The sequence below is a fragment of the Vicia villosa genome, unplaced genomic scaffold (genome assembly GCF_029867415.1).
Source record: "Vicia villosa cultivar HV-30 ecotype Madison, WI unplaced genomic scaffold, Vvil1.0 ctg.001533F_1_1, whole genome shotgun sequence".
Taxonomy (NCBI): Eukaryota; Viridiplantae; Streptophyta; class Magnoliopsida; order Fabales; family Fabaceae; genus Vicia; species Vicia villosa.
In genome coordinates, this window is record NW_026705655.1 from 17,119 (window position 1) to 40,608 (window position 23,490).

The following is a 23,490-nucleotide window of genomic DNA, read 5'->3' on the forward strand; positions in this document are numbered from 1 at the left end:
TAGAAAGGGAATGACTATTTTAAGTAACTAGCTTGACCATTATTACATCTTCTATGATATGAAAAAGATGACTTCTAGGCTTGCATTTTAGTGTAAAAACTCCAAGATAGTTAAATGGTGTATGCCCCACAACGAATCCAAGCATATGTGCAATATGCTTTAGCCGAGATCCATAACTACCTCTACCATAAAGATTAGACTTTTGAATGATGTGTTGACTATAATTCTGACTATATTCGTGAAGGAGATCGTTATTGACTTGTACCAATTGATATGCATGTCAATAATACATAGATAGTTGCTTACTAAGTGTCTATTCAATAATACAAAGAGCAAAAGAGACAGAGGATCTCTTTTTGCCTCACTTCTCTAGAGCATGAAAAAGTATTGCAACTTCTCTATTTATCATGATTGATAGTTTGACGGAGTAGTGAATGGTAAGAATCCGACCACAAAACTTTTAATCAAAGCTAAATTGAACAAGAACTTTGATAAGATATTGCCAATCTAAAGTGTCAAAAGATTTTATGATGTCCATCTCAAAAGCCATACTACTTCCAAAGTATTTATTTCCCAAAATATTATGGCTTCTAAAGTAATTCCAAAGCAGTCATAAATATGTATGTTCCTAATAAATTCGTTTTTGTGTTTTGAAACAATTTATGGAGCTAAGATGATCAACCTGTCTGCAATGTCTCATCGAACAAAAGTTGAGAATTTTTCCCTCCATATTATTAATCAAACTTTGTATCTTGTTAACTTTAGTAGTAGCTTGAGTGACTTTAAGTTGAATATTTCTAAATGTCTCTTTGTTCAATTTCTTAAGAATAGACTTAAGAGATCTCGGCTTAGGAGATAAATTAACACATGAAAATCAACCATGCCAATATTCTAGATATCAACAATCCGTTGTATGCACCTATCATGCAGAGTTCAAACCCTTAGAAATTTGAATGGCCTCGTCGAATCAAACCTACCTTTATTACAATGGAATAGAATAGGGTGACAGTATCAGTGATTCTTGATCAAAGCGGAACAATTGAAAGTGTTCAAATTATCTAACCAACACTCAGATTACAAATGGCTCAGACAAGTCTTAAAAAAAAAAAAACTTCAAATCACATTGTTCATTACATAACTGTCTTCAAATCACATTGGAGAATGCAAGTTTGATAATTAGACATATTGGAGAATGCAGCAATATTTTTAATTGAGTCAAACAAATAAAATTAGATTACCTATTTTTCTTAATTAGTAAGAATTATGATCTTACTTCCTTATATTGACACGAGGGAATACTATATTATACAAAATATACAAGAATCATTCATGTCCAAGCAATTTGAACACACTAAAAAAAGATAGCACTAAACTAGTTGTGCTCTTGCATCATCTTAATCTAAGAATAGAAATTATATAAAAGTTAGCACATTATATTATCTTCAACTAAACTAAACTTAAAAATTGAATATTCTGTCTTGAATCTAATTAATATTCAATATCCTTATGTTGTGTCATGCCACACGCCTCTTTTTCTATATAAATACACATGACACTCCTCCAAGTTTAGGTAAATCTTTACTTAGTCATATATCATTGGGTTTAGGGTGCTTGACATAACTATTCCAGCAACATAAAAGAGTAGAACAAATAGCTGGAATTTACACAAACAAATTTCACATAGCTAGCTTTAGTATATCAACTAAAGATGACTAATGACAAGGGAGTGCCAAAAGAAGTTGAATGGAGGATCAAAGTTGAAGATGGTCCATGGAAAAGAGCTGTTGTTTCTTGCAGCATGTGGACATTTATAACAAGTTTTTATTTCAAGCTGTGCAAATTTTTTAAGAAAGCTTGGGATATTGGTGTGAATGATCCTAGAAAATTCATCCATTGTTTGAAAGTAGGAATAGCACTCACAGCTGTCTCACTTTTCTACTATCTAAAGCCTTTGTATGATGGAGTTGGAAGAAATGCTATGTGGGCTGTCATGACCGTAATCGTCGTCTTCGAATACACGGCCGGTGCGTAGCGCTATCGTCGATAAAATTATGAAACCTTTTATATGTATATATATCTACATGTTAATTAATACTATATGTTAAATTTGCAGGTGCTACAATATATAAAAGTATCAACAGAATTTGTGGAACTACTCTTGCTGGGCTTCTAGCCCTTGGTGTACATTGGGTTGCTAGTAGAGCAGGAGACCAATGGGAACCTATAATAGTTGGAGTTTCACTCTTTCTATTAGGTATATTATTATTATTATTATTATTATTATTATTATTATTATTATTATTATTATTATTATTATTATTATTATTATTATTATTATCAAATGTATAAGGTTTTACAGCTTCTGATATTATTTGATCTATGTTTACAGCTTCTGCAGCCACATTCTCAAGATTCATACCAACCATTAAAGCTCGTTTTGATTATGGTGCTATGATATTCATCTTAACTTTCAGTTTAGTTTCGGTATCTGGTTATCGAATTGACGAGCTGTTTAACATGGCACAACAAAGAATTTCGACTATTATAATCGGGACTTCGTTGTGCATAATCGTTAGCACGACTGTTCGGCCGGTTTGGGCTGGTCTAGAACTCTATGTTTTAGTCACCGGAAACCTCGACAAACTCGCAAACTCCTTGCAATGTCAGTATAAATACCAAAGTTTATTTCATACAGTCCCATGCATGCACTACTATACTAATTATTGGATATAATTATTGTTTGTGTATGTGCTTGATTCAGGTTGTGTGGCTCAGTACTTTGAAGCCCAAGCTGCTAGTGAAGAGTCTAACAAAAAGATGATGGGTTACAAATGTGTGCTAAACTCCAAAGCAACAGAAGAATCATTGGTATAAAATATAAATATGGAAGATATTAACTTATGTACAAATAGTACAAGTCATGATAATTTTTTGAATGTGACTAAAATAATATCATTGATTAATCTCAGGCCAATTTAGCTAGATGGGAGCCTGCACATGGAAGATTCAATTTTCGTCATCCATGGAAACAATATCTTAAAATCGGAGCCACAATGTGTCGATGTGCTTCGTGCATTGATGCTCTTATCGGATGCATACATTCAGAAAACAAGGTAAATATATCACTATGCTTATCAACTATCTGCTATTTTTACCAGACAGAGCCTGTATAATAAGAAAATATTGATCTCAAATGATTTTTCGCAGAGCTCAAATGACATAAGGAAGATGATGAGCAAAACTTCCATGCAAGTTGGTGACATCTCTGCAAATGTTTTGAGAGAGTTAGCACTAACAATAAAGAGTATGACAAAATCTAACAAACTTGATATTTTGGTGATAGAGATGAATAGTGCATCACAAGAGCTACAAAATTTGTTAAAATCTTATCCAAACACACAAAATAAAGATGATGCAAAAATGGATATTCCAATAATGGATATTATTCAAGTGGTCACCATGGTTTCTTTGCTTACCGAAATCGTAGCACGCGTGGAAGATGTTGTAAAATGTGTTGAAGAATTATCAGATTTAGGTAAATACAAACCAGCAGTGTCAAAGTGTGACAAATCCAAACAACACTCTACAGATAGCAAGATTTCTCCGGAACAAGAAAATGAAGAGGAAGAAATAGTGAAAACACTTCAAATGGTATGAATGATGAAGAAGGAATAAGCAATATATTGTGTATACAATCTTTGATCTATGATATATTACATGTTACATGTATAAGAGATCAGTTATATTATGGTATACATGAAGAAAAATGGAAGAATTACAAACCAATTATGTGTGTCTATGTAGGTATATATATGTTTTTTTTTTTTGATAAGCCATGATGAATTAATAACAGAGTACCAACAGTACTCAACAAGATATTACAGAGCTATAAACTTGCCTAAACTGATCCTACCAATTCTAAAATTACAGAATTACATAAAATCTAGCGGAGACTGTGACCATTCGAAGAAATTACACAAGACTTTCTCCTTTGACCCAATAGCCAACCACCACCATGCGTACATTTTCACATTATGAATAATCTCAGCCGGATCACCTACTGCATTGTAGGTATATATATGTACTTACCTCCATAAATCATGAATATTGCATTACTAATGAGTTTCTTTTTAAAGTAGAAAATAATCAATTTGAATTTCAAAACAATAATGAATATTTTAAGAGAGATACATTTTTAGAGGTGGCTTTTATGAATTTTGATATTATTGAAAAAATTATGTGAAATTTTGATACTGAAAACTACAATATATCGTGTAAATCGATTTTTCTCACTTGAGGTGGCTATTATTTTTTTCTTTTCACATACATTTTACATTCCTTGGAGAAACTATTTTTATTCATCTCTTCTTCTCCAAGTCCGGTTCTACCATAATTTCCAAACCACGTACTCAAGCATTGAACGTTTTCTTATCATTTATCTTTTTTTTTTTTTTGAGATGGCGACTGTCGCGGCACGAAAAATAGCTGAGAGAATGACCGCTCGAAACTTAATGAAGTCTCCATTGAAGTTTATTTTTAAAGGAGAAACATCGATAAAGTCCTAAAAGAACAAAGTTATGGTCATCACAACCAAAACCGAAAGTCGGTTATGGGCCGGAAAGGTATTAGCACTTCGTGGCATCCGTTGTATCCAACGGGAACCGTTTAATCAGCTTTACGAATAAGATTTTTATCCTAAGTTATTTTTAATTCTTCTAACTGTTGCCATACTTACGAAAAGGAATAAAGGGGGAAAATAAGTTTTTAGTTAAGGTCCTTGACGAGACTTTGGATCTCGCTCCTACGTATATCCAGATGCGATGGGACTTTAAAACTACGTAGTTCTGGGTAGAAAAAAATTAGTATGTTGGTTGAATGTAGTGGTGAAAATGAGTTTAGGCGCGTTTGAGTGGTAAAAAGACTCATTAATTGAAAAAGATTCGCGTTGGGCGATAACTGCTGTTTGAAATAAAAGACTCACGCTTGGACGATAAATGTCTGATAAAAAATGCATGGTCGCGCACGGGTGAATAATAGATTTGATTGGTTGTAGTTGCATCAATTAAGTCCCTTTTCATCTGATTTGATTTTAAAAAAAGAGACGAATTGGGACACGATTCCTTGACGGAAGACAAGCATCCCAATGGCAAGTTATACATCCAATTAATATTTTTTTTGTCCGATTAAAGAATGAATGCAAATTTTTTTAATTATTGTATTTTTTAAAACGAAAGACAAGTGCTCGAAAAGCATGTCCCATGCTTGTATCCGAACACTCAAGAAAAAAGAGGCATACACCAAATTAATCATTTACATCTGATATTTGATTAAAAAATAAAATGAAGAAAGTGGTACATATTATACTTTAATTATTCATGAAATAAAACCTAACTAATAGATCAATTTGAAATTTTTCTTGTAGCATGCCTAATTCTAACAAGCGCACATACTTGAACACATAAATGAGCTAAAATGGCCATAGAGGGCTCCTCACAAGTTTTCCAAATTTTGGTTGGACATTAAATGATTATGAATAAAATAAAAGCTAAAAATAATGTAAAACAAGGGGAGGTGCAAGTTGTAAATAAATGATGTATGCATAAGTAGTTCGTAGGGCCTAATTATTGGCCCATTAACTCATTAACAATGATAAAAAGCATCAAAACTAATAAGGGAAATTTCTTTGTACACCCCTTAACTATCTTAAGGGCCTCTGGCGAAATTCTCATTTTAACCCCTGAATTCGGAGATACATCTCCGAACGCACCACATTTCATTTTGTTAGGGATGTTTTTAGAGATGCATCTCAGAAACATCTTTTTTGTCAAAATCATGGGTGTTTCAGAGATGCATCTTCGAATAAACTCATTTTTTTAAGTTTTGGGGCTTTTCGGAGATGCATCTCTGAATTAGGGTATATACAACAAACCAACGATCTAAACCCCTCATTCTGTTTTTTTAAAAACTCAAACACCCAAACACCCCAAAACCCCACAATATCTCCTTTCAAAACTCATTTCAACTAATTTCTACTCATTACAACTCATTTCAACTCCTTATTTAAACACATCTCAACAACTCATAAAGCTCCAAATTTGAGTAAATTTCTCCGAATCCCTTGTACTACTTTATATATGGATAATAAGTTGTTTAAAATCATTTAAATTAAATAGGTTGAAGTATAACTCATAAAATATGGCTATTTTGGTGTGAAAATTGCATCTTTGGGGGATTTAGGTTGAAGGTTAGAAAATGGCAGTCACAGGTGTTATCGGAAGTGCATAACGGAAAACACCTTTAAGGAGTTTTGGAGATGAACTTTTGAAGTTATGCCTGAGTTGTTTTTTTAATCTTTTCGAACCTGTTCTTCTTCCTTCCCTTTAAGTACTGATTTTTTTCCCAAAAAAATGGGTGAGAACCCGAACAGAATTAGACTTGGAAGGCCAAGCCAAACTGCTTCCGCTCGGCGCGAGAGAGTTGAGCAGGCTACGACGGGTCGAGGACGCAGTCGGGTACCGCGGGAGGAAGTGGAGGCTGTAGCGGTGAAATTGGTGAGACTAAAGCCATGGAAAAGACTTAGCTCATTTTGTTTTAAACAGAGTCGCCACCGCGTTTTATTGTTTCCAAAAGGAATGGGAGAAAGAGCGAATAAAACCCATAGAAGTGTTTAAAATCAAAACTAATAAACTTATCAGAGATTTGGATAAGGGGGTTTGTTATACAAGGGGAAGGTTTTAAGCACCCCTCATATCCATAGTACTACGCGGGAACCTCTTTGAAAATGTTATTGGTTGTTTGTACATGCATATGAAACATATGTGAACTTGTTTAAAATGGAGGGTGGGGATGGGAAAAATAATTTTTTTAAAAGTGAGCTCGATAAGACATCGCATCTTAGGCCTACATACCCTTTTTAAAGAAAAGGGAAGTCAGAGCTTTTGTAGTTCCCCTTAAAAGGAAAATAAAAAGGGGGTCAAAGTGGCCAAAATCTTTTTGGGTGTTAAGCTTTACCAATACTTAACAAAACATTTTGAAAAAGGATTAGGCTTTAAAATACCTAATAAGTTTAAAAGGTTAAGCTTTAAAATAATTAACAATTTTAAAATAAAAGGGACCAAGCTTTAAAATACAAGGTCAATGGATTAGGAGAAATTTCACCGGGAATAATTCTTCTCTTAACACCAAGGTTTTAAAACAAAAGACCTAGCTTTAACATTACAAGGTCAATGGACTAAGAATAGTTTCACCAGGAATAATTCTATTCTTTAGTACCAAGGTTTCAAAAACAAAAGGATTTGGTTAAGTTTTAACAATACAAAACCATTTTAAAAGACAAGGTAAAAGCTTTAACAATACTTTTAAACACAAGACAAAAGAGATTGGAAAGGGAGTTTGAGTACCTTGACAATTTTAGTCAATATCATTCCCATCCTTTTTGGACAAAGCAACAAACTTAAGCAATCAACAATGGACACCTCAAGTGTGTGTGTGTGTGTGTGTGTGATATCATGTGACACAAGAACAAACAAGTGAGTATGATAATCAACAAATACGAGATATGGATGTATCTAAATCCTTTGATTCAAACTCATGTATGAATGATGAATGATTGATATAATGAATAAACATGGGGTTAGATAAACAACACATATGAGAAATTAACAAGATAATGGTTAAAATAACAATTAAGTACAAAACAAGGTTTAAATCAACAACTATATACAAGATAACAAACTTAATTAATCATGGATAAACAAAGATCAACAAGTTTCTTTTTGGGTTAGGGTTTTAAACCTAGGGTTTTTGAATTAGGGTTTCAAATTAAGGTTTAATCATAAACACCTAATCCTAATTGATTTTAATTGTTAAATACCAATTTCTTTAAGAGAAATGGTCTAAGAGTACATGAAGAGGTCAAAGACATCATATTCTAACCCTAAACAAATATTTACAAAGACATACACAAAGTTCTTTGAAAGAAATAATTAAAACAAAATGATTTTTTAGTTGATTTTTCAATATAAAAGACATGTTTTGGATTAATTTTTAAATAAAGAAATATTAAATATTTTTAGGATTTTTTAACATAGTATGAAAATACATAAGATAAATAAATCACACAAAAAAGAAGGAGTTAAAAAGATTAAATTTCCTATTTTTAATAATTTTTTGAAGTTTTAATAATAATTAAAGAAACAAGTGATAAAAATTAAGAATTTGTGGGAGCCAAGGCTTGAACCCACGCCTTCAAGGTTACAAGTCAAAAACTTAACCACTGGGTCAGCTGCTTGCAGTTGATCATAAGGTGCATCCAACACATAATATATGAAGATAAACCCTTAATGAAAAGTGCAAAATAATTCACAAAAAGTCTGGGGCGAGGGGGATTCGAACCCCAGACCTTTGAGACACGCTAAGTACAAGCATTGTTACCAAGTGAGCTATTACGATGAATTCGTAAGTGAACATACACCAATCAACTTAAAATAAAACAAATTTCAGAAATTCAAAATTCCCTCCACCCAGACTTCATCTTCTTCGTTGAAGAAGAACAACATCATCATCAATGGCATGATTTTGATTTCATCAAAACTTAATCAATTTTAAAAAAGTAAAACACTAACATGCTCAGATTTTAATCACGATTTCAACCATGCAATTAACAACAACTTAAACTCGATCAAACTCATGAATTTTTCAGAAACGCATATGAACCCTAAAAATCATTTTTTAAATTCAACTCTTGGATCAAACAATTAAGCCCTGAAACCTTAGGGCTATTTTTCCCTACATGATTTTGAGTGGATTGATAACAAGAAACGGTCAGAACAATGCCTCTACAGATATTCCAAAGTTTGAGTTTGATACCTCTGAAAATGGGGATCGTGGCTTGTGTTAGAGGTGCTACAGAGATGCTGCAACAATCTGGAATCCTTCAGTGATGTCCAATGAAGCTTTCTGGGCACTTAGAATGGGTTGATCACCTCTTCTTCTTCAAACTCGATACCACCTACAAATGGAAAAAGTTATGCCTAGAACTCAAGGTTCAAGGTGTTACAGATCCAAAATACGTGTTTGGATAGCTTCTAAATGATGTTTAGAAGGTATCCAACATAAAAGGCCTGAAAACGCACGAGCCAAATTGATTTTGACAAGTTTGGTACAAGGAAGTGCTTTAATGGAGTTTTGAAAAATGATTTCTGGCTCAAGTCTTTTGGTGAGTGTTTGAGGGTTATGGATAACTTCTATATGATAAATAGAAGCTATTTGAAAGGTTGATTTGGTTGGTAAGTGTTTGGTTTGGATTTTGGAAGGTTAAGACCTTAAAAAGACCTTTAATAGAGGTTAAAAATGTGATTTTTTTGTTATAGGTGTTTGAGAAGTGTTTGGAGGTGATCAACAGCTTCCAAATGATGTTTGGAAGTTGTTGGAAGGCTTGGTTTACTTCCAGAAACTTTGTAACTCAAAATGACTTGAAAAATGGAAATGACACAAAATGAGAAGTTTAGAATCAAGGATGACTTGGAGAAATTTTTGTGTTTGATGCAATGGCCAATTACCTCTATTTGTAGGCAAGAATTAGGGTTTGTGGAGGGAAAAAACCCAGAGTTTTAAGCTCCCATGTGACTTTGGTACCATCTTGCTTGTTTGTGAAGAAATGGGATTTTTGGTTTTCCCATGGAAGGTACAATGCTTTAAGCATGCTTGGGAGACTTTGATCTGATCTTAGAGAGGTTGCTTGTGGCATTTGAAATGCTTTTGCTGCAGAAGAAACATTGTAGTGGCTCAAGAGAAGAGTTGTTGTGATTAAAGCCTCTTTTTCAAAATGGAAGTGTGATCTTTATGCCATTAATGGAATGATCACTTGGATAATGTCTTAAACACTTGGATCATAGCTCAAAAGCAAGTGTAATCTACTGATTATGGTGCTTGGAACAAGTTAAAGGGGCTGCAAGCAAGGAATCTTTCAAATTTGAACAAGTTTGGTTCATAACTTCTTCTTCATTCTTGAATTCAAGTGCTCATGGTGCCTTCTTCACAAAATCATATCTCATTGATCAAGCCACGGATTTTCATGTTAGTGATCTCTTTAGAAAGCCCTTTCTACATACTTTAATCCACTTGTTGAAAGTTTCCTCAAACTCTTTTTGGATCATGGAGAAAAAAGGCCTTAAAGTTAAGAAAAACTAGGTGAAAACACTTAGAATCTTTCTAAGTCTTTTGAACATAATCCTTGTTAATCCAAAATCTCTCAAAATAATCATTTTTAGCCAAAATTTGCATTGTGATAAGTTGATTGTTTTGTCAAGATCTACAACTTTCATGTTTGGAGATTTTTGAGTTTGTAGGCAAAATTTGAAGTTCCCAAAATTAGGTTAAAAATCACTTAAAACCCTAATTTTGACTTTTGTTGACTTTTTGATTCTTGATGAATTCTTTAAATTTTCTTTGATCAAATGTCTTAAATATCCATATGATGATGATTTGGATCCTTAAAAGTCCATAGTAGACCATTTTTCTCAAAAGTCAAAGGTTGACTTGCACAGTTGACTTTTTCCAAATGAACTGCAATTTTGTGATTTTCTTATGAATCAAGGTCTTCTCTTAAAATGAATGGTGTTAATGGATTATAATGTTGATTTGGATGTCCTTGAATCATAGTTTTAGTATTGGAACCATGTTCTGATTAAAAGTCAACCCTATAGTGGAATTAGGTCAAAAACCCTAATTGGAACTTTTGATGAACTTGAAGGTGATTGTTCTTGCATTGAACCATCCTTGGACCTTGATATTGATTGGAGAATCCTTTGAATCATAGAATAATGTTGAATTCCTTTGTGGGCCTCAAAACCCTAATTTGCCCAGTCTCTTCCTGATCAGTCTCCTGTCTTGGGACACAAGCAACAAACAACAATTTTTTTGTTAGCAAATGATAAATGCATGATGATTATGATGATAATGATGATCCTAATATTTAAGATATGGTTGGATCTCAGTGGTCAAAAATTGGGGTACAACAGCTGCCCCCATTTAAGTTCCTGATACCTGATGAGGGGAAGATGGAATCTTCGTCTCAGCACGGTATGAGGGACTTAAATACAAAAGATAGCACAATTTTGGACCCTGAGAGCCCACATGCATGATATGAAAGCAACATATTTTTTATTTTTATATGGAATAAACAAACAAATAACATCCTTCCTTTAAACTGGGAGGAAGGAAACAAATATATTGGGGATAAGTAATGAACAGTCCATGACACAGAATTTTCAGAGTACGGTAAAAAGGGGTTCTAGATTCTCTCATAACAAAAGGGGGTCAGTTACAGATTCTCTCATAATGACAAAGATACAACACCAAGCTATGGATTCTCACACAACAAGGTTTACTTTTCTCATGGGTGGTTTTTCACCTGCTGGGGAAAGAAATTAATGGGTTTTCTTAATGAATTGTCTCATATGCTGGGGAGACTCACCATTCACAAAGGAATAAAACCAACTTTAATCATGAACTGTCTCGACGCTGGAGAGACCAGCCATTCATAATAGCTTCAACATGAACTGTCTCGACGCTAGAGAGACCAACCATTCATAACAATCTTAAACATAAACTGTCTCGACGCTTGAGAGACCAACCATTCATAATAATTTTTAACATGAACTGTCTCGACGCTGGAGAGACCAACCGTTTATAATAATCTTTAACATGAATTGTCTCGACGCTGGAGAGACCAACCATTCATAATAATTTTTAATATGAACTGTCTCGATGCTGGAGAGACCAACCATTCATAATAGCTTCAACATGAACTATCTTGACGCTGGAGAGGCCAACCATTCATAAGGTTCTTTGATTGCTCCGTAGAAACTATCATCTTCTTTCGAGAAGGATATATGGGACATACAAGCTGCTCAAATAAAGAGACCATTACTTGTTGTCGGGTAATAACTGCAATAACAACTACGGGGGATATAAATCCAACTTTCTGGGGAACCACAAATAGGTTCATGTTTAAAAATATCAGGTTTTCAACTGTGCAAAATAAATGCACTCTGAGAATCCAGGATTCGCTGATCCAAATAATCATATCTGCTGGAGACAAAGTTCAAACCAAGGCGGAGTTGGAATGAAACACCAAACAAGACACTTCCCATCGAGGAACAATCTCAAAAATGGGGGTTCATCCTATCTACAGATAGATGAATAAACTAAAACAAGATCTTCCCATGAGGAACAAACTCATCGGGGAAATACAATGATATGGGTCTTTCTGCCTAAAGCTGACGCTTAAGTGGAAGGAGTAAAGACATTGTTTGGGGAATAATAAGCTTATCATATCAACAAGATGCAAATGATACGTATGAATATATGATGCATGAATTTGTCATACCCCAAAATTTTCCCATCCTATTTCTCTTAATTCAAACTCAAATCAAAGTACAAAGCTCAAAGACATCTCTCCTAAACAAAGGCTCAAGAAACTAGGGTTTGTGTTGTGCTGAAGAAAATCAATGGATCAGGAGCTCCAATGTACCTCATATGGTTTATGATGTTCCAAACTATCTCCATGACAAATTTCAGGTCTCAATTCAAAAGATTGATCACTCAATTGCTCAGAAAGTCAACAGTCGACTAGGTTGACCTAAAAGTTAACTGTGGTCAAAATACAGTCAAAACTCCTGATTTTTTGTCAACATCCTTATATTGAAGTATCATTCACCATTTTATCAAGGATTGATCATGGTTCATCAAGGAAAGATCAGAAATCAACAAATTCAAAAGTTTCTAAATTAGGGTTTTCATAGGAGAAAGTCAACTGAACTTTGACCAGCCATAACTCCTACATGGAACATCAAATATTTTCCATTAAAATCTCATTTTGATGGAAATTGAATTCTCTACAATTTTGTCTCTCACATGCCAAGTCTAAAAATGCTTCATTTGAGGGATATGGATCAAAACATTATAGGTCATTTTCAAAAGTCAACCAAAAGTCATCTTTTTCAAAAGAACACACAAGGAGCATGGAAATTTATTTTGACATGAGACCAAATACATTGGTTAGAGGACTCTTCAAGGTTTCTAAAAAGTCCTAGAACTCCTCCATATCTCAAAAATTGAGAGAGATATGCCTTGTCAAAGTTGGACAAATTTGAGAGGGAAAATGTGAAACAAAAGGCTTCAAATTGATTTTTTTTGCAAAGGAGCCCAACTTTTTATGGCCCAATCTTGTTCCCCAAGTCAACAAAGATACTCAATCCTAAATCCACGAAAATATTATGAATATTTGATTTTATTTGTATTTTTTATTCATTTAAATCATATATTTAGTCAATATTTGAAGAAAATTGAAAAAGATTAGATTTCCTTTTAATTTCAACCACATTTAATCATCAATTAATCAATATATTTGATTCAATTTCATGGAAGAAAGATTGGCAAGAGATTGGATCAATTTGGCCATATTTAGAAACTTTAAAAAATCATATTTCAATCAAATTTCCATTGATTGATTTAGTAAGATTTTTTCTTTTTTTACCAACCCTAATCCATCTCCTATAAGTGTCAAAGAGATTCAGAGTGTAAGGGTTACAATTTTCTGCCCTCAAGAGCCCCAAACCCGAGTGCAAAAATTGAAGGAAAAGTCAAATTTGTTCTTGGCAATGGAGGCGAATTCAAAGAGTTTTGAAGGTACTAATACATTCCTGGAACATCACTGAGTGTTTCTCAATCACAAACGAAGCTTGAAACGTCCTGAATCGCATCCAATTCATCACAGTTTGCACTACTTTCAAATTGTTTCGATTACCATGTTTCATGAGGCATAAACATAATTTGAATGCATAATATTGTTTGTCATGGTTTGTTGAACGTTTTTGGATGTCTAATTGATTGTTTGCGCTTGTGTATCACTATATGCCATTGATAGGGTTTTTGGATTCTGTTTAGGGCTTTTGCTTGCAGGAACAATTGGCTTAAATTAGGGCCATAACCAGGTTTGTGAGGTCTGGACGATTCAATCCATGGCCTCGCGAATAATTTCCATGGAGTTTTGCTTGTATTCGTAGTGCAGGATCTATAGCCACGAACAGCGTCCGTTGCTAAAACCTGTTGCAGAGCTAAGACGACGGAGGAGAGGTTAAAGATGAGTACGTGGCCCTCCCCCATTGGCCAGCTTCGCACGTGCATTTCATTCAAATCCAGGGTGATTCGGTGGATTAAGACGTACGCTTTATGGTGTTCCCTCACTATATCAACCATCTGATCTCATTAATAACTAATCCAACGTCTCTGGTAGCGAGGATGCATCATGGAATTCAGCGCCATGCCACACATGATTGAAAGATAAGTTTTTCATAAAATTTTTTATTTTTAATTATACAACCTATTATGTTATTTTTATTAAATATGTATATATGTTTATATGATTATATTTTTTTCCAATAACATTTTTCTTAACAAACTTATTTTTTTTTCTAAATTCTTTTTTTTTCTTTTATTAAAATAAATTTATTTTTTTAATTTATTTGATTTTATTTGTTACTTTTATTCAAATAATTTAATAAATTATAATTAATTCCTTTTAATTGATAAAAAAATTATGGCAAGAGCACATATTTAATCGAAATTTATTTTTCTGTCGATTTAATTAATTAGGTTGAAAAACCAATAATTAATTAAATCGATTATTTATTCTGTTAATTTATTTAATTCGTACCCTAATCAGGGTTTACGAAGATCACGCCTACACTAAATTTTTTTCTCTTTTCTTTGTGTAGCTTCAGGGTTAGCACCAGAGTTTCCTCCGACTACGAACCATATCAGATCAAAGCTAAGTCCCCGATTCTATTTCTTTTTACATTTATTTTTGCCTTTTAATTTAATATTTATTTTTTGCCTTTAATTTTAAATAATTATTTTTGCCTTTTAATTTCAATTATTTATTTTTGCCTTTCTGATCAATGAACTGGCCATACACTCACCCCTTTGTGTTTATTTTTCTTTTTCCAGTTTTCAGGGTTAACCAACCGGTCAAAGCTCGACTGTTCGGTAACCCTAAAATTCCTTTTTTTTATTATTTTTCTTTTTAATTATTACTTATGTCAAACCCTATTGGGGTTTAAATTTATTGCTTTTCCTCCCCCATCCCCATGGTTTATTCTGTATCTGCTTCGAGGTTGTATTGTTTGGCCTTGAATGCACTTAAAACTGCATTATATTACTGCGTGGTTAGTAACCCTAGGGAGTGGTAACCTCGAATTGAATTAGAATAATTAATTTTATAAGATAATTTATTTTGAATCTGATCACGTGATTGTTGCACCCACACACCTTTTATGGCACCCCTCTTGCTGCCTGTTGCCTGTTGCCTCGTGTTTAAATGCAGAATAGCCAAGTCCCTCGAATACGAGGATACCTCAGCAATGTTGCCCTCAGTTCATTCAGATCATAAGTCTCTAATGATGCTGCCTTCGATTCGCCAAATATGATCTCGTCCCTCGAAGTTGCCTACGAAGTGTTGAGGTATCCTCTAGTTGCCTAAACGAAAGGCTATTCTGATCCTTCCCTTAGACTACCTGCCTCCTCTATGGCTAGGGACAGTCTTGTGGCGAACGATAATTCGACGACCCTTCAACCTCCAAATGAAAGGACCTCCTTACCCTCCTATGGTATGGATAGCCCTGAAAGGCTAAAAGAACATTTTTCATCTAACCAAGTAATTTGCCCCTAATTGCTTTGCTCTGGCTTAAATCTTTTTCTTACACTTTTTCATAAACCTTCAATAAGGCTACGCTCATTTTACGAGCTAAAGTCCTTATTTCTTTTCTTCTACATTTTTAAAACTTTTGGCTTCAAAACTAAAGAGCAAAGCAATTAAGAGCCCATGGAAAACCATGGATGCAAAGGGTGCCTTACACCTTCCTTTTGCATAAATTACCCCCCAACTCAGTTTTTATTTAAAAGGTTTTTCCTGTTCTTTTAGCCTTTCTGATAATTTGGAAAAATAAAAGTCGGTGGCGACTCTTGCTTACCGCGACATTTCTTTAAAAGTCAGATCACCGTATTACAGAATGCATGAGTGCATAAGTGAGTGTTAAGTGCATACTGACAAAACAAACATATAATAAGATGACCACACTAGGGAATAACAACACCAGGGTATACACTCGCCCGATCGTCAATAACACCTTCTGTTGGGATGCAAATCTTGTTGGGGAAGATAATACTCTTCAAATCAATCATTATTATCAAAGGATTCATTCCGAGAAGAAAACCTGTTGAAAAGGGAAACACATTTCGAGAAGAAAACTCATCTTTGGCTAGAGACAACTTGTGTCAAGACCTAGCTGCTCTGTGGGGATAAAATCTATTGGTGTTTTCGTTTCTCGCTTCGAGAACCAACTCTTCTGGGGAGTCAGGGTCAACATTTACCTCTGTATTCAAGAGTTTTAAGAAAACGTTCTACCTTTTTCATTTATTTTGAAAAACAACTTTGACTTTGTTTCAAATCTCTTAATTTTAAAAACAATATTTTGCAAGATAGAATAAAATAAGAATTCCGAGAAATGAGATAAGGCTCAAATTTTCATTAATGGATTGGTAGTCTGCAAATGGCAAGACCCCATGGATTATAAAGTTTGAAAATGGTAACTTTTACAGGAAAGGGTACACTGAAATACAATGATCACTAGTTTCCCTAACAACTTTGAATATTGAGCGTACATTGACGTCGGTTGAGAGTCTTCATAAAATCTTCAAGATGGTCAGGTGATACCGGATGTGGTTACTTTCCTTATTCCCTAACTTTTGCATGAATTGCCCTTGCAGGTTTTCAATTCATCGAGATGATTATCTCTTTTTTATTGTCTCTAATTTTTGCATGGACCGCCTTTTCACATTTTCAGTTCAAGAAGACGCTCATTTTTTGCCTAAGTCGCCCTTTCAGGTTTTCAACTTAGCGAACTCTTCTTTTTTCTTTTAGGCGAAGTATTTCTTGACCATATCGGTATTCACCGGACGTGGGTATTCTTCACCATCCATAGTCATAAGAGTCAAAGCACCACCTGAGAAGGCTTTCTTGACAACGTATGGGCCTTCATAATTGGGAGTCCATTTGCCCCTGGGATCTGGTTGGAGAGGTAGTATCTTCTTGAGCACGAGACCGCCTTCCTTGAATCTTCGAGGTCTGACTTTCTTGTCAAAGTCTCTCTTCATTCTTTCTTGGTAAAGCTGACAGTGGCACAATGCGGTCTTTCTTTTTTCTTCAATAAGATTCAACTGATCATATCTAGCTTGACACCATTCAGCTTCTGATAACTTGGCTTCCATCAGGACTCTTAAGGAGGGAATCTCAACCTCTATCAGGAGTACGACTTCCATGCCATATACCAAAGAGAAAGGTGTTGCCCCAGTTGAGGTGAAAATTGTGGTGTGGTATCCATGTAGAGTAAGAGGGAGCATTTCATGCCAGTCCTTGTAAGTCACAACCATCTTCTGGACAATCTTCTTAATATTCTTGTTAGCTGCTTTTACCGCTCCATTCACCTTTGGACGGTAGGGAGAGGAATTGTGATGCTCAATCTTGAACTCATCACACAAATCTTTCATCATCTTGTTGTTCAAGTTGGAACCATTATCAGTAATGATTTTGTTGGGTACGTCGTAGTGACAGATGAGATTGTTCTTGATAAATCTTACTACCACTTGTCGAGTAACATTGGCGTAAGAGGCAGCTCCGACCCATTTGGTGAAGTAATCAATGGCGACCAGAATGAAACAATGTCCATTTGAAGCCTTTGGTTCAATCATACCAATCATGTCAATTCCCCATATTGAGAAAGGCCATGGAGAAGAAATAACGTTGAGAAGCGTCGGAGGCACATGGATCATATCTGCATAGATCTGGCATTTGTGGCACTTCATCATATATCTGTAGCAATCAGATTTCATTGTCATTTAATAGTAACCTGTTCTCAGTATCTTTCTTGTCATTGCATGTCCATTAACATGAGTGCCAAAAGATCCTTCATGAATTTCTTGCATTAATTGGTTTACTTCGTGTCTATCCATGCATCTGAGCAATACCATGTCAAAATTCCTCTTGTAGAGCACATCCCCAGTCAGGAAGAAATTACCAAACAATCTTCTCAAAGTTCTTTAGTCTTTACTAGATTCCTCAGGTGGGTACTCTTGTTTTTGTAAGAAGACTTTAATGTCATAAAACCACGACTTGTCATCTGTGACAGCTTCAACAGTGAATACATGAGCAGGCCTATTCAGGCACATGATTCTAATTTGAGGAGCTTCGTTTGGAAACTTCACTTGATACATGGAAGCCAAGGTAGCCAATGCATCTGCCATTTGATTTTCCTCACGAGGTATATGATGGAACTCAAATTTGTTGAATAAGTTCAACAGTCTTCGGGCATAATCTCTGTAAGGAATCAAGCCAGGGTGAGGGGTTTCCCATTCTCCTTTGATTTGATTGATAACTAGAGAAGAATCTCCATATACATCTAGAATCTTAATTCTAAGATCAATGGCTTCTTCTAGTCCCATAATACAAGCTCTGTACTCTGCCATATTGTTGGTGCAGTCGAACATCAGTCTTGCAGTAAACGATACATGAGAACCTTGTGGCATAACAATGACTGCCCCAGTTCCTCTACTATAAGCATTAACATCTCCATCAAATATCAAATCCCATCGGGATTCAGGATCAGGTCCTTCTCCATGTAAAGGCTCTTCGTAATATTTTGATTTCAATTACACGATCTCTTCATCTGGGAAGTCATCTTGCAAGGATTGATCATCATCAATAGGTTGAGAGGCCAAATGATCGGCTAAAACACTTCCTTTGATGGCTTTTTGGGCATGATATTGGATGTCATACTCTCATAATAACATTTGCCAGCGGGCTATTCTTCCAATCAACGTAGGTTTCTAAAATAAGTATTTGATTGGATCCATTTTGGATATGAGATATGTAGTATGAGTCAACATGTATTGCCTTAGCCGGCGAGCAGCCCATCAAGAGTGTAGCAAGTTTTCTCGAGCAGTGAATATCTTGTTTCACAATCGGTATACTTTTTGCTCAAGTAATAAATTGCATACTCTTTTCGACCAGACTCGTCTTGCTGACCCAGGACACACCTCATAGAATCTTCGAGTATGGTCAAATACATGATTAAAGGTCTTCCTTTCACTGGATGGCTCAAAATTGGAGGTTCTAGTAGGTATTCTTTGATATTCTCAAAAGCTTTTTTGGCATTCTTCTGTCCATTTACGCTCTAGGTCATTGCGGAGAAGCTTAAAGATTGGTCCACAAGTTGCAGTCATTTGAGAGATAAATCTAGAGATGTAATTCAATCGTCCAAGAAATCCTCTAACTTACTTTTCTGTTTTTGGAGGAGGCATTTCTTGAATGGCCTTGACTTTGTCGGGGTCGACTTTAATACCTCTTTGACTGACGATGAAACCTAGTAGTTTTCTAGAGCGGACACCAAATGTGCACTTACTTGGATTTAGACGCAGCTTGTATTTTCTCAAACATTGGAACAACTTTAGTAGGTGCCTCACATGTTCTTCTTCTGATGCAGACTTGGCAATCATGTCGTCCACATAAACTTCAATTTCTTTGTGAATCATATCATAGAAGAGAGTCGTCATGGCTCTTTGATAAGTTGCTCCAGCATTCTTCAGACCAAATGGCATTATACGGTAACAAAATGTGCCCTAAGGTGTGACAAAAGTTGTTTTCTCAATATCTTCAGGTGCCATCATGATTTGATTGTAACCCGAGAATTCATCCATAAATGAGAAGATTTTAAACTTAGCAGTGTTATCCACCACCATATTAATGTGGCGTAGCAGGAAATCATCTTTCGGACTTGCTCTATTTAAATCTCTGTAGTCAACACCTATTCTGACCTTTCCATCCTTTTTGGGAACAGGCACTATGTTGGCCAACCATTGAGGATATTCTGATGTGACGAGGAAATTGGCATTGATTTACTTCTGTACCTCTTGTTTCATCTTGTCTTCCATATCTAGGTGAGTTCTTCTCAACTTTTGCTTGGCAGACGGACATTCTGGCTTTAACGGTAATCTGTGCTCTACAATAGTGGTATCCAACCCAGGCATATTTTGATAGCTCCAAGCAAAGACATCCACATATTCTTTCAACAAATTAACCATTCTCTCTTTGACGCTTATTTCTAACAATGCCCCAATTCGCACTTCTCTTTTATCTTCTTCAGTACTCAAATTGATTACTTCCAAAGGCTCTTTGTGCGGCTCAATAATCTTTTTCTCGTGCTCAAGTAGATGGGAGATCTCTTCAGGAATTTCTTCGCTACTTTCTTCTTCAACTTCGTACACAGGGTATTCAAAGTTGGAAGGGGGCCTAGGATCATTGTTTTTATCAAGAGATAATCTGCACATGATTTATGTTTTGCTTTTTAGGAACAAATAAAGAAAAAGGTGTATGTGCAAATTTTAAAAAAAAATTTGATTGATTTTACGGGTTTTTTAGATGTTACCATTTTCAGAAAAAGATAAACGATAGACAAAAGGGAAGCAAAAATTGATTTTTTTTATTAATGATTTGAATCAAAACCCTACATAAGCTCACTTTTGTCTTGGGCAGAACAAAATGAATTATTTTAAACAGCCCGACACATTACTCTTTCGCCTTGGGCAGAGCGAAAGGTTTTTTTAAAAGACAGAAAATTACTTAGACTCATGAACAACAGAAGATATGCGCTGACGGAAGTCCAGTTGGAGTTCTCCTCTCTACGTGTCACGAAGCTTGAACATGCTGGAACATCTTCAATTATAGCAGCTATGTCTTGTTTATCTGGGTTGATGTAGCCAGCACTTTGAAAGGTCTCATGCATAGTCTTTTTGTAGCTTGCAGATTTAGGTTCTTTCCCTTTTAACTTCTAGGATGTGAATCCTAGACCACTCTTGTTCTTGTTAGCGGGAAGCTCAATGACTTGCCCTCAGCCTTCATATGACCCTTGGGCAACCACTTCTTTGGCGTCTTTCCAAGATGAAATAGATGCATCGGCTTTCTTTCTGTATTCAGGATTAACAACTCCCAAAGCATGGAACTGAGCTGTAATTTCTTCAATGTCTGGAACAGAGGATAGTTGACAAACAAACATAGTCCGCTCTCCATAAACAGTTATTAATTTGTCCTTCAGAGGGTATTTCAACATCTGGTGAAAAGTGGAAGGTACAGCTCTAGCACTGTGAATCCAAGGTCTTCCCAACAAACAGCTGTAAGCAGGATAAATTTCCATCACTTAAAAGGTGACGTCAAAATCATGAGGTCCAGTGCAGATAGGTAGATCAATCTCTCCAATCACAGTGCACGGGAACCCTTCAAATGTCAATATGCTAACCCCATTTGTCATAAAAGGTGCCCCTTGATAGCATAAACTTTCCAAGGTGCTCCATGGCATAATGTTCAGAGATGAACCAACGTCTACCAACACATCTATTAAAATGTTATCTTCATACTTTGCTGATACGTACAGGTCACGATTGTGCTTTGGAATCCTTTGAGGGATTTCTCGCATCATACTGTCAAGTGGCCCATATGTCATCTTTTCTTCAATGTAATTATATCCCTTTCTTACTTTGATTTCTTCATCCAGCAAACCCAAACCCATCAGAGTCAGAATGCCTTCTTGTAGATCAGCACAACCTCGTGTGTCTCATTTACAAGCGGGACAACTATCGTGGCTAAAGTCAATCAATCCGTTTTTGACCCATTTCTCGTGTATCATTCGTAAGGATCCGCGCACAGTGGGAACATCAGGCACATACTTCACTGTGGAATATTCCCCAATCATGTTGATATTGTTCTCATCCTTATCTCGGAGGATCTGGATAAGTCCTCGATCCATGAGACTTTGAATTCCTGCTTTCACTAGTGCACACCCTCGGGAATTTCTGGAGCAAATTCGGCAAGAACCATATTGTTGTTTGGTTAAGCCTCCCATTCTCCACAAGGTGGCGTGCATTTGTAATATGTCACATCTTAATAGGTGTACGTCATAAACTTTGTATTGGCCAGGACAAGCATGTACCATGTTGACAAAATGGACTTCTTCATCCCTTTTATTTCTTGATATGCTGATAATTGCTCGGTCTAGTAGTTTCCGAAGGTCTTCAACAACGAGAGTACATCCACGAATGGTGTTGGAACATATTGGACAAGCATCATAGTTGTCATACCCCAAAATTTGCCCGCATCTTTTTCAAGAAGAAGACAACAGACTTCTGTCTAAAAATTGGGAGTTTCATATAATCTTGGATTTTATTCCACAAATATCCTGATTTTTATGAATACTCGGTTTTTAGAATTTTTCTTATACGGTATTTTGGTTCGCTGTTGAATTTATTCTTACACAAACGCCAATTACTGTTTATCACTTCACACACGCTGTTTATTTGAGATTTATTTACAGATAAATAGTGCTGACGCAATTGGTACAGAATTAAATTTTTGCAGGCGCAGAGTCCGGGATTCAGACTGTACTGGTAACGAGTAAATTATTATTAGTTTTTTGTTTCCCACTAATTTTTGTACTATATTCTATTATTTTCAAAATCTTTTCCTTTCTTTTCAAATCTCTTTCTTTCAAAATCAAATCCTAACTTTATTCTATACATCTCTCTTTTCAAACCCTACCATACACTTTCTTTCAAATCCTACTACCACTCAAATTTTCCTTTTTTGTACGGAATCACTTCATTCCCCAACGTCTCTATCCTTCTTTTCACTATATAAATATCACTAATTTTTTTTCATAAATTCTCACATCAAATTTCAACTCATCTCTCTCATTTCTACCTCATATTTATTTTCTCTTCTTCCCCGGCAAAAATGGCAAAGTGGATGGATATGTGTTTCCTTATGGTCATCACTGTCTTGGTGGTGATCATGTCCTTTTTCTGTCTGCATAGTCCTGAAAAATGCGGACCTGGGTTGTTTATACTCCCGATCATCTATATGTTGTTATTTATAGCATGGGTTTTTAATCGTCATTTTTAAAGTTTGTCGTATCTTTCGCTTTCAAATAATGTACCGTTTATTTGTCGTACTGTTCATTATATTATGTAATATTTGTACTGTCAGTATTAAATGTCGTACTATCTGTCGTACTGTAGTTTAATTATCCAGATAATATTATGTGTGTTTTCTGCTAATTAAATATTTATTTTTTCTGCGCATTAAATATTTTTCAAGGTTATTATCGGTGATTTCGTTCGCGTACAGTGTATTTTGTTTATTTATTATGTTTTGTGTTTTTCTGACAACTCATGTAAATAAATTTTCACCATTAACACAACAAAACAAAACAAAAAAAACAAAAAAAAAATAACTTTAACTGTTGAATTTTCACTTTAACTGTTACGTTAATGCCCAGACAGCCAGTTGACAGTCAAACCCGCTGACAGCGCGATTCTCCGTGT

General features: G+C 35.2%; 1 protein-coding gene across 1 annotated transcript; it reads left to right on the forward strand.

Moving 5' to 3' along the window:
* Positions 1-1,601: 1,601 nt before the first annotated feature.
* On the forward strand, positions 1,602-3,777 carry LOC131635706 (aluminum-activated malate transporter 10-like). The gene is made up of 6 exons (XM_058906347.1): positions 1,602-2,024; positions 2,114-2,254; positions 2,390-2,662; positions 2,762-2,868; positions 2,970-3,113; positions 3,208-3,777. The coding sequence occupies exons 1-6, from the start codon at positions 1,709-1,711 to the stop codon at positions 3,655-3,657; spliced, it is 1,431 nt and encodes a 476-aa protein (XP_058762330.1). The 5' UTR covers positions 1,602-1,708; the 3' UTR covers positions 3,658-3,777.
* The last annotated feature ends 19,713 nt before the right edge of the window (positions 3,778-23,490 follow it).